Source organism: Limulus polyphemus, unplaced genomic scaffold, assembly GCF_000517525.1.
Source record: "Limulus polyphemus unplaced genomic scaffold, Limulus_polyphemus-2.1.2 Scaffold77, whole genome shotgun sequence".
NCBI classification, from domain to species: domain Eukaryota; kingdom Metazoa; phylum Arthropoda; class Merostomata; order Xiphosura; family Limulidae; genus Limulus; species Limulus polyphemus.
In genome coordinates, this window is record NW_013665687.1 from 855,341 (window position 1) to 872,626 (window position 17,286).

General features: G+C 30.0%; 1 protein-coding gene across 4 annotated transcripts in view; it reads left to right on the plus strand.

Annotated features, from left to right (window-relative positions):
* The window catches only part of LOC106467120 (programmed cell death protein 10-like), a 19,965-nt gene extending 2,996 nt beyond the window's left edge, over positions 1 to 16,969 (plus strand). For all 4 annotated transcript variants that reach the window (XM_022395755.1, XM_022395747.1, XM_022395742.1 and 1 more), the window contains exons 3-8: positions 2,182 to 2,235; positions 6,274 to 6,397; positions 10,331 to 10,457; positions 11,120 to 11,201; positions 12,114 to 12,196; positions 15,117 to 16,969. In XM_022395755.1, the coding sequence (XP_022251463.1) occupies positions 2,182 to 2,235; positions 6,274 to 6,397; positions 10,331 to 10,457; positions 11,120 to 11,201; positions 12,114 to 12,196; positions 15,117 to 15,207 (561 nt within the window). In that variant the 3' untranslated portion in view covers positions 15,208 to 16,969. The remainder of the gene's footprint in view (positions 1 to 2,181; positions 2,236 to 6,273; positions 6,398 to 10,330; positions 10,458 to 11,119; positions 11,202 to 12,113; positions 12,197 to 15,116) is intronic.
* The last annotated feature ends 317 nt before the right edge of the window (positions 16,970 to 17,286 follow it).

Below are 17,286 nucleotides of genomic sequence, written 5' to 3' on the forward strand. Positions count from 1 at the left end.
AAAAAACAAAAGAAATTGTTCTAACACTAGTAAAAGAAAACTTTATAAACACTAATAATGGTTGGAGACGGCATGAATGGGTAATGAAGAAAAACTTTAATATAAGTTTAACATAACAGAAAATGTACAACGTTTCGACAAGGTTTTGCCATCATCAGATACCTTCGACAAAACGTTGTACATTTGCTGTTATGTTCAACTTATATTAAAGTTTTTCTTCATTACCCATTCATGCCGTCTCCAACCATTATTAGTGTTTATAAAGTTTTCTTTTACTAGTGTTAGAACAATTTCTTTTGTTTTTTAAAAATTCCTCCTATATTCCCGTTACTATTTATATATTATAAATAGTTATAAATAAATAGTTCCTTGTTATATCTTCTTTTTGCTAGCTTTGATTCTTCAATTTCAACTGTGTAATCCCTCACCACCATTTGTTTGTTTTCTATTTGTATAATGTCATCACTTATTAATTTGCTTATGTAACTGTAATTGCAGTAGAGCTAGACAATTACTTATGAGCATCAATTAGTATCACAAAAAAATAATCAGTTAAGTAAAATATGATTAATTTGATTAATATCACAAAATAATCAATTATATAAGTAATCGAAATATTGCTGTTATCATTTCTCATTATTATTTACAGTTAATTCAAGGTTATTCATATTCATGCTAAATATATTATTGTCACAACTCATGAAAATAATCTAAACAAAATTAATGTTTTGTATTGTTACTAATTTCAGTTATTCCAATTATCAAAGTCTCTTACGAGAATATTTGATTGATGAGTCTGACAATTAATTAGTTAGCAAAATCCACTAATCACCAGTTCATGTCCTGATGTAGAACTCTTTCCCCAAATCTTAAGTAATACATTGAGTACAGTTTAGATATATGAGTATTTGGTAAAGATTTAATTACTTTTCTAGAGTAAGAAAACATTATAGTTTAATAATCTCACTGTGTGGCTTTACATAACTGTTAAACTTCATACTCCAATAAATCATTTAAAATTTACCATTCAACAGTGGCACTGATTATGCAAGAATCTCTGACTCTTTACATATACATATGATTTAAGATTAACAAGGGAACTGTTGGTCCTTCTTGGGCATCCCCATTCACAACTAAACTTTACAATGAAAACACACAAAGCCAGGCCCTATCATTCCAATGTTTATCAAGCCTTTCTTTACACTCCCTTAAATTAACTGTATTCACCACATCTGAAGGCAACCCCTTGCAAAGACCAGCAAAATGTTAGAAAAATAAAGCTGTCTTAACTGAAGATTACTCCTACCCTGCCAAAATTTATATTTATATCCCCTAGATCTACTGTTCTCACTATTAGTATGGGAAAAGATGATGAATCAAAACTATCAATTCCCATAACAATCTTAAACATCTCAATCAGATTCTCTCTCTAACTTTTCTTTTTCCAAAAGAAAAAAATTTCAGAGGTCTTAACTCACATGGCAACCTTTACATCTCAGATATCATCCTTTCTTGTTGTGCATATAACATTAACCATTAGAAAATGGTATTGTACTATGCCTTGTAACACTGCTATCATACTCAGATATTATTTCAACTTCGAAAATAATTTCATATTTCACACAGTATTCACTATTGAATTATAATATCTCAAGTGTAACAGCAAAATTACTGGTGTTACGTTGAAGAAACAGCTAGTTAAGATGTTAATAAAGAAATTGCAGTTTATGATGATTTGTCTCATGTGTAATCAATATCAAATAATAATTTGTTTGTTTTCCTGTCTTTTTGATATACCTTCTTTTACAAAGGTTAAAAGATGCTCAATTTCGGTAAAAACTGGTGTATTTACTGCATTGATCAGTGCAGAACAAATCTTAAGGTTTAAAACAACTGAAAAAAACTTGCTGTATATTTTGTATTTAGTTCATTTTGTATTTACATTTCTGTTTTTAACCATGCTGATTATTTTACAGTTAGCTAGAAAATCACATGTATTTGTAAGAAACCCTATAAGGTGAGCCTTTTATCTTCTGAAGAAGAAACATCCACCTTTTGAAAGTGCTTGGGTTATAGGGTTTTTATATTAAGACTTTTTTAATCTATGTGTTTTTCTGATATGATTGTAAGGAGGACAGTGATATTTTAGACCTTCACATTTGTAATATATTTTCTTTTTAGCTTGAAAGAAAGGACACCACTGCAGCTGAAGCTCTAAAAACTTCACTTTCCAAGGTATTTTGATTGATACTGATGTTTCTATTTTGACTGTAGCAGGATATTTTTGGTGTGTTTTAATATGATTTAATATTTTACATTGTTTAAAGAGAGAGCATACAAAACTGTGGAAATAGTAATTTATTATACATTATGTTAACAAAACTATTTACTTCAGTAAATTGAACCTTTTTGCTAAGTAAACCACTAAGAACATGTCTTATTAACAGTTGTTCAAAAATATAACTTTAGCCCTCAGAACATAATTATATATCAAGTTATTACTACCTTGAAAATACAGAAACATGAACTATAAATTATTTTAGTCAACTATTATTTGATGAATAAACCTATTGTATTTTAGTCCTGCTTAAAGTAGAGCCTAACCTAAGAGATATACCAGACAGCTGAATTTGAGACCCCAATTATAGATTCAAATTGACATTAATTTCTGTTAAATGTATAACATATAAGCTAATAAATGTATTAGACTTAGGAGACTGATTAATATTACGTTGGAGGTGAAAGTTCAAACAGTGACATTATAAATTATTGTATTTTTTGTTGGTTTTCTGAACCTGTTTGTAAAAATGGGCTTACATTTTGAAACTCTTAGAAAACTTTAACTGTAGATGAACTGATTTGCTGAGTAGGTGTCAAGAACTATACACTAATGTACCCAAAATTGTTTCAGCTTAGTTCTAACATGGGTTTTAATGAATTAGTGTGTGTGTGTGTGTTTTTCAGTGGATTTACTAGACCTAGTATTATTAATTTTTTGTTTGTTTTAATTTACCACCAGATATTCCTTTTTTTTTATGGTGTCATTTTTAAGCAGATTTCAAAAATTGTTCCTTAACCAATTTATGTGTAGGTTATCAAGAATAGAAAAGTTTTAACCATTGTGACGAAGAACAGACCTTGATGGTATCTCAAACACACACACCACAAATTACGTACTTTTCAGTTTGAAGAAGAGAGTCTCTACCCAGGCTTTTTTTTTACAATATTTTAATAGACATTATCTTAATATTAATTACATACTTCAAGGGCAGAAGAGATACCTCATTGATGTTTTCATAAATTGTGTTTTCTTTATTTAAAATTTTGTGTTTGTAACTTGTATTTCATTAGGGACCCAGTCTACAAAGTCATGGACCTACAAGCAATTTGGTTCTTAAATAATTTAGAAAAATGTGTTTGGCTCAATTGTAGCTGTTATTCATGCTTAATAGACATCATAAATTGATGCATAAATAATTAAATGATGCATCAAAGAACATAGAATAATAGCATGCATAAAGCAGACAATGTCCCATAACTATTACAATTTTTCTGGCTTTCAAACTATGCAAGAAGAGCTGTTACAAATTCATCCAAGCTAGTCGATATCTTTTCTGTGGGAACAAAGCTTGCACTAAAAGAGAAATTGACAGTCTTCTGTACAGAAAACAGTGTAATATAATACATCATTTGATAGAGGAAAACCTTGGCTTACTATTGGTTATAAAGAATTTAGTATTAAACATAAGAGAGAATTATTAAATCCTGAAAGAGAGGATGTGACAGGTTGGTGTGGCAAGAGGGGTCTGATTTCTTCTTTGATGGCTCTGTAACCAAACAAGATTGAAGGCTTGGAAAATTATGCTTTGTTTGAGCAATTACAAGGTTATAGTGAGTAATTTACATTAAATTTCATACTTATTGGAGGCATGGTAAATAAATTAGAGGAGAGGTAATGCCTAGAGAAAAAATGTCACATTTCTCACAATAGGGGAAATTCATGATTTTTTTAAATATTGCCTTATAAATCTAACAACTTAAAACTTATATGATATTAAAATATGGATTATTAGTTATGATTTTGCTTCATATGGTGTGGCCTGCAAGTACATTTAAAAATTGCTATTCAGCCTGCACTGTAGAGGAAGTTGCACATGCTTGGCCTAGACCATCGATATAATTACACACACAGTAATACAAGATTTTTGAACAATATTGTTGTATATAGACATTAAATATTTGTAACTGAGAAACTAAGCCAATATTTTAAACTATCTTCTCTATTACTTTGCACTAGTATTTTGTGTGTGATTCACTTACAATTGTGGCATGAGTTACTGTAATTGTTTGGTCTTCTTTCTTCTAAAGATCCTCTGTTCCTTTTGTCAAAGTGCACTCGGGCTGATTCAATTACTTTAGAACCGTGCTTTGATGGAATAAATTATTTTTTTATCTCTGTTTCTACTGTTAGTCTTGCTCTAATATATTAAACATTAAGCCTATGTTAGTCGTTAGGCCTATCACATCTACAGTAATTAACTTCGTGCCAAACTTTTCCTTGTTGTAACTTTACTCACTTCTGCTATTGTCTGTCTGCTTTTAACTCTTATTATAACAAAAACTAAACAATAATGAAATATTCACTCGCAAAAATAAATTAATCAATAATATCTAAACTAAACAGTCTTTTATATCATGACACGTTTATTCTTAGCAAATTCAAACTAACCAGAACAATTTTAACAAACTTTATCATGATCTAAATTGCATTTGATGATCTACTTTCTATATGACACAAGGCCACCGTATTGATTGGAGGTCATCATAGTTCAGTGACATGCTATGAACATGTCTCAGTTTAGCCAGCGAAACTGTTTTGTTTATAGAAAAATAGCATAATTCAGTCAATACCAATTAACCAAAGAATCGAAGTATAGCATCAACTCGGTAGCAGCTCCTGTTGACTGTTTGGCAGAGGCTGTCTACAGCACTTGTACACTTTTCAACTGTGAAGGTCTTGGGTAGAATTTCTGTACTTAGCACTCAAACATAGTAATTACTTCATCTGGTGTTACTATGGTTGTAGCTGTGTAGTATCTGCATTTCATTGTTTTTAATGTCACTCACTGATGTGTATTAGAGGGATGATTAGTGATAACTCTTATTTTGCATTTGACACGTATTGAAAACCAGTGTGACATCAAACCAACACGTTTAAACTTAAACTTGTGGTATAGTGATTCAAATTCAAAGACTGTATGTGTAGGAAACTCTGCTTTCAACTCAAATTTAACTTCAACCTGTTTTCATTTAAGCTGATATTAAAAATGTTAATTTAGTGAGACCTAAATGACAAATAGATAGACCGATTCTGCAGACGATAGCTGAAAAAAATGCATAAGTAAAAGAAAATTATGATTATGCTCACGAAGAAATGTCATGAAGTTTCTTAACATAAGATGGTTATACTTACAAAAATATCAACCCCAAATAACTTAGACATAACAGCTAGATCATTGTCAAAATTAATAACATTTTAAAAATTAGCATTTTATTTTAAATTTAACAGCAATGTATTTTTGTAACTTCTTAAATAAGATTTGATTTAAAGTGATAGAAAGAACTGAAAAAGCAGGCCTGATCATATTGAACTGGCTGAAGCCTCCAATGGGAAAGACATTACGTGAAAAGTATAAATACATCATGTAATATAGATCTTGCTCATTAAACTCTCCAGCAAGAGAACCAAAAGTTTGCACAGGTTTCAAAGATAACTTACATAATTGATTCAGAAATTTAGTTAACTCATTTAGCATAATAAACTTTAAATCACATATCAAAATGGCAGAAAATAAAACCCTAAAACTACCAGTTGCAAGCAAGAAAATAAATACTTATATAAACTTTTAAGATCTTAGCATTTTTTTCTAAAATATATCGAGTGATTTCCTGACACTTGTGTTTTTTTATGGATATATATTTTTATACACCTCAGACTTACTATGTTTGAGATCAACTGCTTCATCATTTGATTTTAGTTTGATGATTGAAAAATACATTGTTTCAAACAATTTTTTCCAATATTTAAAGTAGTTATTTCTAAAACTTGTAAAATGTTTGTCATTTGAAAATCTCATAGGAAAGAAAAAAACAATAGAAATAAACTGAAATCTTTAGGAGCTGACACTCTTTACCATAATCTTGATATTTTCAAACATAATTCAAAGATGTGTTTTAAAAACATTGACATTTTTCATGTGCATGATATTACAGGTGGAGCATCTTAACCCTGGATTTGCTTATGACTTAGTAATGGGCCTTCTTAAACGTGCTGATCTTTCTGTTAACATGACAGAGAGTTTACTAAAATTACAAGGAAATATCCCAGAGACAGAAGGTACTGAATCTTTTATATATACACATACTAGTAGTTTGATTTGTTTTTCTAAGTTGTAAGGATAAATCTAAAAATTAAAAGAGTAACATGTGCATGAGTGGGAAGCTTTTTAAATTTCATTAAACTGTGCAAAATTAAATTAGGAGTAGAAAAGTACAGACAATGTTACCATATGTGTAAGGGAAGGTTGGGTGTAGATAGTACTATGCAATTCAGAGGGAAAAGTATTTGATGAATGTATCTGTCATCCCTCAAAGCCTCATCTCAAACAGCAGTGTTTACATGTCAAGATTTTGTGTGTAAATTCATTCATTTGTTTATAGACACTTAGACTACTGGTACTGTTATCTAGGAGCAATATCACTGAGTTTTAATACTTGCCACTGATACCCAGGTTTTGAAAGCATCACTATATATGGTGTGTCTTACGAGGTAAGTCTATAGGTTTGTCATTTTTGATCAGACCATTCAGCTGAAAGTATCTTTGTACTAGAGATGTTTGTTGGGTATCCAGTGTTATGGAATAACTTAACCTCGCAGTCACTGAGATATCTTGCATGGCCATCAGATTTGTTCAGAACTATATATAACTAACTTCATCCTTGAGTAGTCTAGACAGGTCACTTAACTGTAGGAAAGAAGTGATAGTGATTGATTTTACATCTTACAAACTTTGTGCACTCGGATCCAAAATACCACAACCAAAAATGTTTCATACGCAAAGGATATGTTTTCTCCCTAGTAGGTATTCAAGTAAAATATAATATGAAACCTTATTTCATTCAATTTTATCATCTTTGTAAACATATTACATTTTATATTTAATTTTTGTGTCTGTAGTAGTTAAAACTGGGTGACTATTGGAGTTTGCTAATTGTTTATTGTCAGATTCATTAATTGATTACATTCAACTATTGATTATTCTGACGTGAAACTTGGATAGTTAAAATGATCAAACATAGTAATAATCAGAAGCACTAATTTCAAGTGTTGAATATTTTTGTTTAATCAATCATAATTTTGACTAATTGATTATTGTACATGACATTAATCAATGTATTTGATGCTATAGGTAATCAATTGATGGAATTAATTGCTCAGCTCTAGAAGAGTAGTACAACTTAATATGAAGATGATTTATATAAAATCATATCAAATACAACCACCAGATTTGGACAATGTTTTCAAATTTCTAGTGTAGTATGTTAACTTTTTGCTTGGCCAGAAATTGCTTTAATGATACCAACTTTACCAAAATTATACTATTGTTTGTCTTTATATATATATATATTATTTCTATACAATAAGAAAACAACAATTAAACTAAATTAATTTCACTTTCTATTAACCTTAATGTAATATTGACAGTATTTCAGATTCAGGGATCTTTAGTTTAGAATCTGTGTTTTTCATTTTAAGATATCTGATTTACTCACCAAACAGTATATGTATTGGATGTATACTGACAGTAGGCTCTTCAGTTAATTCCTATTGTTTTAAACATTAAAAAAACGATATTGCTATCATGGGTCATACGACCCTCAGAAACCACCCTTATCTTAGCCTTACAAAGACTACTCTCTCTCACTCTCTAACACTATTTGTTGTTAAAATACTGAGAATAATTTCTGACAGAAATATCTAAATTGTATTTACAAATGTTTTGCAAAAGCTCCCCAAATCTAATTTCAATTTTTAACAAATTACAGAATAATGAACTTATAGAAATTAAAAAGCAAACTGGATATACGAGTTTGTTTCAAATTGTTCTACAGTGGCTCAGCTGTAAACTACAGGGCTAAGAACACCAGAGTTTGGGTTTGATACATGCAGTAGGCACAGAACAGATAGTCTGTTGTGTTGCTTTGTAAGTCAAACAAAACTAATCAATTACTTCAAATTCTGTTAGAATAGCCTCTCAGTGGGAAGTCAGTGGGCTTATAATGCTAAACATTGGGTTTATATATCCACTGTGAACAGAGCACAGATAGTCCATTGTGCTTTGTAACAAACAAATAAACCATTAGAATAATTGATGTTTATCAGCAACAGCATCTTTTATTTTAAAAATTATCTCTACTATACTTGTTGTGTTAGTTTGATTTAGTTTTTTATATCTTTTACTTATTATAGTTTGTATCTATCTGTAGAAAACTCAAAGAATTTACACAAATATAAGATCATAAAAGTGATCATGTTACGAAAAGCCATTCAGTTTTATGTTTACTCCCTACACAATTAAAACAACCAATCAGAACAATCCACCCAAACTAAATGTAGATCATAACATCTTTCTTCTCCAGTAAAAGTTGAAAATAACAGAATACAAAGTACTATTATTATCTGTTCTGCAAGTTATAACTAATAAATAGGTAATTTTGCTGAAGCACAACTTTAATCTTGACTTTCAAACTCCTTAGTCCATAATGTTCAAGTTCTTATTTTCTATATTATCAGGCCCAGCATAGCCAGGTGGTTAGGGCGCTCGACTCACAATCTGAGGGTTGCAGGTTCAAATCCCCGTCACACCAAACATGCTCGGCCTTTCAGCCGTGGGGGCGTTATAATATGACAGTCAATCCCACTATTCATTGGTAAAAGAGTAGCCCAAGAGTTGGCGGTGGGTGGTGATGACTAACTGCCTTCCCTCTAGTCTTACACTGCTAAATTAGGGATGGCTAGCGCAGATAGCCCTTGTGTAGCTTTGCAAGAAATTCATAACATACCAAACTATATTATTATACCATCTCTTGAACAGACCTCCCACAAGGATATTATCCTAATAACTTAAAAATCTGAATTGAGCCAGAGAAAATTAATTCAAGGTTTAAATTCGTTTTTCATAGTTCGGTTTTATAAAATAACTATTATTCTAGTAGCTTCTTTACTTGCTTTTCACCATGTCAATAACATTCCTTTAGTAAGGAAACCACAACTACACTTGACTCTAATAAGAGTCCTCTACAGTCTTACACAAGGTTACAAAAATTTTCTTACTTTTGAACTCAAACTTTTATAAATAGACCACAGAACTTGATTAACCAATTATTCACAGTTACATGGTTTATACACTTAACAACAATCACCCCTGAAGCCTTTCCCTTAACACTAGTGCTCACCTCCAATCTGCCGTCCCTCAGGTGTATTATTTAACATTTGTTCTTGTTGAAATGCAGTACATTACAGAGTGCTATTAGTCATAACATAACTCCAGTTTTCTATGCATATTTAAATTTGAATATACTTCGTGTGATTGAAAGCTGCACAATCAGATTTACTAGTGTATATTGACTTTCGTTTATTAAGACCTGGCACCGTGAAAAACTGCCGATTTGGCTGTGCTTTTTTTTCTTTTTAAATGCTGATTTGACAACTGACTACTTTTATGCTTTTTATCTTAATTGATATGCATCATAGGTACAGTGCATGAGGGTAATGGGTCCTTTCTTTCATTTTTTATGTTAATCACAGACTCTGCCAGTTACTACTGTTTCCTGGTATCTGATTGAAAATCTGAAAGTTGTGTTGAAATCAGCTCAACTAATGTAACTAAACTGTTTACTAATAATTACTACTGCACTTGATGCACTTTTTAAATTATTTTTTTCAGCCAAATTTATAGTAAAATATCCTACTTTTTCACGACCGTGGGCCTTGAAAAAAAAAGATGAGCTCTATTAATATATCCAAAGTAAAATCTGTTTGTGGATTTGCTGCATGACTTCAAACTACATCTTTTAGCCATTTTCAGAAACATCCAATCACTGATTTGTATAAGAAATGAAATTAATTTCTTTAAAATAATATCCTAATTTGTAATTACGCTGTAGAAAATGTTTTTATCCAATCAAAGTATGTTAATAATCTAGTTAATTTCACATACATGCTGTTTTGTAATAGAATTTATTATATTTTGCTTTCTGGTATTGATAGAATACAAGTCAACACGATCAGAAGATGCCTTCCAGGAACTGAATAAAAAAGCATATTCCTTGAAAAAAATACTGAGTCGCATTCCAGATGAAATAAATGATCGGAAAACATTCCTTGAAACTATCAAGTGAGTTTAGAGTAATTCCATATTTAAGGCTCCTCATGTTGCATGTTTCTTTTTTTTTTTTTATTACCTTGTGATTTTCAACTGTGTTGATCTAACAGATTTTAAAATTAGTTGTAAACAGTAAGGTTATAATTTGTGATATAATACTTTCTTCTGTTACAACCTTTACTTGTATACATCTGTTTTTTTTTGTAAGTTCATATTATGAACAAAATAGCTTAATTGAATTCTTATTCTTATCTTCTCAAAATCTTGAGCTAATGCATTTGCAGTTTCTGGTAAGTCAGGTATAAAAGTTAGTTTGAGTATTACAATATGGAAATAGAAGTGTTGCCATGTTCATACTTACTCACTCTTAAAGTATTTTAAATCTTAAAAACAATAGTATGTATTTTGTAGACATTTCTTAAATTACAACCAAATCCACAGATAATATTTGTCTTTCAGTGTTCTATTTTTACAGTTTCATTAGCAACAATGTTCTAATGTGTTTACTCGTACAGAAATGTGAAGTAATTTTTTAGTGTTTACAAGACTTAACCAAAACCAAGGAATACTACAATAAACTGTTCACATTTTAATTTAAAGTTGTTTGCCTGTAATTATGTTTAGACCAACATGTAACTAAATTGATAAGTATTGTTTCTTTCTTGTTTATTTAGAGAAATTGCCAGTGCAATTAAAAAACTTTTAGACACTGTGTATGAAGTCACTAGTTTCATTCATTCAGCTAGTGGAAGGCAGGTAAGACTGAATGAGTAAAATTTAGTAAATGTTATTTCTTAAAATAAAGCACACGCTTTTTAAAGCTCTATTTTAACTACAAATTTGTTTATTTTTGTTTTTTTTTCATGTTTTTAAGTTCATTTAATATGGATAGAACCATTTGCTCTTTGCAACTCAAATTGGGCATCTGTTAAAAGTTATTCAAGACCGTTTAATTGATCTATTGGTTAGTAAGCTGTGTGATATGCCACTGCTATGAGACAGATAATTGAAATCACATCTGTTGTCCTATATGGATTTCCAGTGAGAAGAGTGGATTTTAACTGCACACTTTGTGTGTTGCACTCCACTACTTAGTACAAATGATGTTCAAAAGGAGCTTTGTATTATCAGTCACTTTACTTTCTCATAGAGTTTACAGTTAAGAATGTTTATCTATAGATTTTTTTACTGAAATTCACATATGGAATAATAGGCTTTATTTGACAATTTGAAGGGAAATAGCAAATAAATGAATAAAAGCCTACTTATGTTTTTTTCTTAAAAGTTTTAATGGAGTTTTTAAAGTAAATATACAAGATTATGAATGTTCTCAGTGTCGTCTCTCACTAGTTTTGTATAATTGATGGTATGGATACAACTTTTGGTTTATAATTCTTACTTTTGAAAATTAGAGGAAGTAGCAAAAATGAAGTTTATACAAATTTAGATTTGTTTGGCAGAGAAAGAGGGAAACTGTAAAGTTTTGGCTCTTAAAGTTAATATTTTGAACTTGCTGTGACTCAAGTGTTTAATTCTTTGATTATACTAAGAAGTTTCTGTCTTCTCTATAAATATTGTGCTGTTAAGTGTCTTTCAAAATTGCAAATTGAAACAAAAGAAAACAGCTCCAACTAACAAGGATTTTCATTATGGTAACTATTCCTTCAGGCTTTGGAGCAACGAAAGAAGGAGTTTGTGAAGTGTTCTAAACGATTCAGCAACACATTGAAAGACTTCTTTAAAGAAGGGCAGTAAGTTGCACATTTTTCTTACCCACTGGCATCTGTCATTTCAAGTCTTTATCTCTTAATTACTGTGTTTGTCAGTTAGTTGTTATCTCTCAGTTACTGTATTTGTTGCCCATCAATCAGCTGTTTTGTATTCATCTGTCACTATAATTGACTCCTCTGTAACATTTGTTGGTCAGTTCAAGTTTAAATTTAGGCTTATAGTCTTGAAGAACCACTAAGAATATAGTACAGATTAATTTTTCTGGTAAGAATGTGTCATGCAGGCCTTTTTTAAATAAGTTTTGAAAATTTTAGTCATTTTTTTTTCTTATTTCTGCCTTCATTTGCTTAGACTCTAGTGGAAATATTTATCCCTTTAAATGCTGAAAAGGAAAAATGCTTGACAAGATTACTGGAAGTATAGAAGGTAGTACAATGCAGTTGCAGTAACGAGATTGATTGAACATATAGAAGGAAGTTCAATGCTTTTGCACGAACAAGATTACAGGACATACAGTGAGGAGTCCAATGCTATTGCAGTGAGCATATGAGGCACTAACATGAAATCCCTTGCAGCACATTTTGTTCACAAAATATCACTGAAATTTAAGTACATTGAAAAAGTTCATTAATTAATCTTAATTATTAATACTCTCAATTCATGTGTAGTTCACAGTGTTTTCCCTTTCTGGATGATATAGTTGATGGCCAAGAATTGTGTGAATTAATACAGTCAGTATTGTAATGAAAGTGTGAAATTTAATGAAACCATATTGAAAGGTTGATCAGATAACAAGTTTATCTGAAAACAAGGGCTATTTCTGAATGAGAGTCATTTTAAACTAAGAACCCAACATAAACAAACGAAAAATCAAGGAATCTATCTTAATTGAACAAAACAACCCTACTCTAAACCAACACCTCGGGGTGCCTAGATACCTCTCTTAAGTTTTGCAACAGTTCCAGTCATGTGACTTCTTTGTTCAATACTATATATATAGTATTATATATATATATATATATATATATATCTGTATCAGTGTAAATTACTTGTACCTGATGATGACAAAACCTTGTCGAAACGTTGTACATTTGCTGTTATGTTAAACTTATATTAAAGCTTTTCTTCATTACCCATTCAAGCCATCTCCAACCATTATTAGTCTCAAAGTGGGTTCCTCGTCATCAAATTTGAATGAGAGTTTGTTAGCATTCACAACTTTTAGAGACAAAAACATTTTTTTTATGAATGATTTTCTTAAGTGTAGGGCATTGAACGTGATATCCATGGCAAACAGTCTACACCTTTCTGTGGTTAAAGAAATGGTTGTTATGATTCAGCTTGCGATAACAATCAGTGTTTCATAACCAATTTGTATTTCTAAGCACTAAATGAATCATTCTACTCAGAACAACGTGTTTGTGGAAAATGGAAATAAGTTATTGGCCTCAACTGCACATTTATATCAGTTTGTTTTTATATAGTTTATAGTTAATTTTCATATAACATAGAAATCATCATATGCTATAAAATATTCTTCAAATAGTAATTTGTCAAAACCATATGGTTTTCTGAGATTAACTTACTGACAAAGATCAATTACCATGCTTTTATCCCAGTCACACAGTATGTGTTTTTTTTAAATAATGTAAAATTCATTGTGACCTGTTGTTAAGCACAATATCATATACAGTAAAAACATTTGTTGAGTGCATGGAAATGTACGGATGAATACAATGAACATGTACACATTTTTATATTCACAACTGGAAGTTTCTGAAATCAGGATACTTGTACATTTTTAGTCAAGAAAACTAATAATTTTGAGAAGTTTTCGTATTGCCCAACCCTGCTTCATATCCAGGCAGCAGAAATAATTGGTTTGTGAGACACTTCGACAAAGTACATCAGAGAAATCTGGGTTCAGTGAAATTTGTACATACACAACAAGAAAAATAGATAGATTATTAGGAAACTATAACTGAATATAAGACTCAATTTGTGATTTCACATGGTTTTTGTTGTTCATTGTAAATTTTCAGTTAAGCTGACTTTTCGAAACACAACATTAAAAAAAAAAGAATTTTGTTTATACTTAGTGCAATGTTTTGGAAGAGGAAGATAATTTATCAAAAAATCTTTGATACACATTAAGTTATTACAGAATTTTTAGTTCAATAAATTCCCTTTATACAGGGTTTGTCTGGCACCTTATTAATGATATGCTCATTCAGGCACATAACAGTCATCTCCCTTAAAATCAACATCGTTCTGTAAACCAACTTATTTGATCATACATCACAGTTAATTCCTTATATAAATTGTGTTCCAAAACAGTTGCAGGAACCCTTGCGTTTGAAGATTTAGTAAACCTTACGGTAATGTAGGTAATTTTGGCTACATTATCTTTGGGAATGTACACTTTAGAACCTGATTAAATCAACTCATACAGTTATTTCGTGTTAGCTTTTATAAAACATACTTTGTCTCAGTAATTCAATTTATTTTTATCTATTCTGTGTTTGTCATACGGTTATTCAAATAAAGTTCTTTAATTAGTTCCTAAATCATCTGTTGTTTATGTTAGACCAATTATTAAGTAGGTTTTTATTTTTCTGTCACTCCTTTTGTGAACTGTGTGTCTTTGATATTCTATAAAAGTGAGAGAAATATTCTGCATGTTAAGAAAGTTAAACCATTTTACTTAAATGATAGTCCTGTAATGGAAAAAAACAGGATATTTAAATACGTATATACGTTTACTAAAATATGGTGTTAAGAGTGAAAGGTAGCTGTTGCTATAAAATCGCAAAACTAACACAACTCACATCAAACAATAGATGTGAATTTAACTTATTATTTATTTATATAACACAGAATTTTATACACTTGAAGTAGTTTTAATTGATGCAAAGCATTGAATTCGTTTTTTTTCTCCAGAGCTCAAGCTGTATTTGTGAGTGCCTTGTTCCTGATTCACCAAACTAACGTTATCATGGTGACTGTCAAGAATAAAAGCGATAAGTACTGACAAAGCTAAAATATTAAGAGCGGGAAACAACTGAAGATATATATTTATTTTGACGAGGACCATCTTGCGGAAATGAGAAAAAAATAACTGTGCACTTGATGTCACGTGGTTTTAAAACAAAATGTTCAGAAATCAAAAGAGAAACCGAAATGGCCATGATTTAATAATACCCCGGTCAGATTATATGTTTATAATGTGAATATTAAGATATTTTTCATAATCAAATTCTTTATTCCCCTTTTTTATGCACATAATTTCTTGGCATGAAAAGTAATTAAAAAGTGGCACATTTTTAATCAAAAGTATATTTTATTTGCTCTGTGTTTTTAAACTTAACTTCATTAAGCTTGGTAGGCTTAGTAAATTGAGTGTTTGTACTTCCCATTCTTGTGTTTTCATTGCAGTAAACGGAAGTCATTCCATCTAAATGATCCCCCTTTATTTCTTTATGAACAGACTATATTCATCATAGTTATTGCAAAAACTGTAATCTTTTGTTTTGGAAGTGTGCTCTATACATTAATAAAACTTGATATTATTGTACAACTACAAACATCAGTGTGTAAATTAATACATCTTGGTAGAGGATATGATGTATTATTTATGCTCACTGTTTCAGCCAGATAGTTTTATTAGAGGTAAGGATAATGAAAGATAAGACCAGAAATAAAACTATCTGTTTGGGAATAAAAAGAAATTTGAATAAGTTTCTAATATTTCATTTGTATTGCAACAAACAAATAGAATAAAACCAAAATTTTCACACTTAAAAGTTATTTATTTTACAAAGATGTTTGATGGATTTATGGGACTTGTGGAGAGTTTTTAGTAACTACTTTCCTTATATTCTCAAAAATCTAAATTAGTTACATAAAATTAGTTGAAGATTTGATTGTAATTTGTAGTCTTTATATCAATAATAGTTTTCCAGGTTTTTGATGTCATAGTACATATTAGTGAATTGATAAAGATAAAAAAAACACATCTGTAGCTAAAGTATGTAGGTGGCTATAAACATTAATTTAAAAAATACATAATGGCGACTGATCTTAGAAATTTTTTTCTTCATACAGAATGATTGATATTATTTTAACAGAACTTTTAGTGTGTTCCAAACCTACGAGGAAGTGAGTTTCACCAAGTAATTTTTTTTGTACAAAACTAGGTGCACATATTATTTTTGATAGGTACTGTACATGTATGTAAACAATTGTATTTAAAGAATATTTTTGGTTTGCACTGCATAATATGCCGATTCAGTGGATCAGTGTATGAAGAGAACCAGTGTTTATTCTTGTTTGGTGTTGTTTATAATGTAATTGAAGCATGTGGTGAAGGGTTAGCTGACAATTCTATTTTTTGTGATAAAGAGTTACTTACATTTCAAAATCATATATGAAATTTATGTGTAAATGTTAGTTGTGATGGAAAAATAAAAAAAATCAATCTTAGGAAATAGTGTAATTCATCAATATCATTCACTCTTAAAATGTTGTTTAAATATTAAGTTGAGATGAATCACAAAATAGACAATAACCAGAGTGTTTTTGGGAGATAGGCTTGTCTTTACTTCCTAAAGAAGAAAGGTCTATCTTCCAAAAGCACTATTTTATGTTCTTTTATGGTTCATTTAATTGTTTTTCTTCCTATAGGATTTTTTACTGTCACGAAAGTTGAGATGAAAAATATCTGATTTTAGGATTGTGTTTTTTATATATGTGTTTGTAAATGAAGATTTTCTAATTAAATTGTAAAGCTCATATATATTTTTCCCTTGTCGATTACTGTACTCAAACACACTACATTGATAGTCACAATAGTAAACATAAATGTAGAGGGTAATATTTTATTATCTATATATTGATAATATTTTGTTTTTAGCATTATAGTTACTAAAAATATTTAAAATTTATTGTATTAATATTAATAGTTAGTCTTTCACGTAAATTATCATGTTTTTAAGGCATAGCAGTAAATATACAAATTTGAAATAGACTTTGCCAAAAAAAAAAACTCTAAATAGGGTGTATGTAACATTACTCAGACATTGTGTGTGTGGTAAAGGCATCAAATGAACAT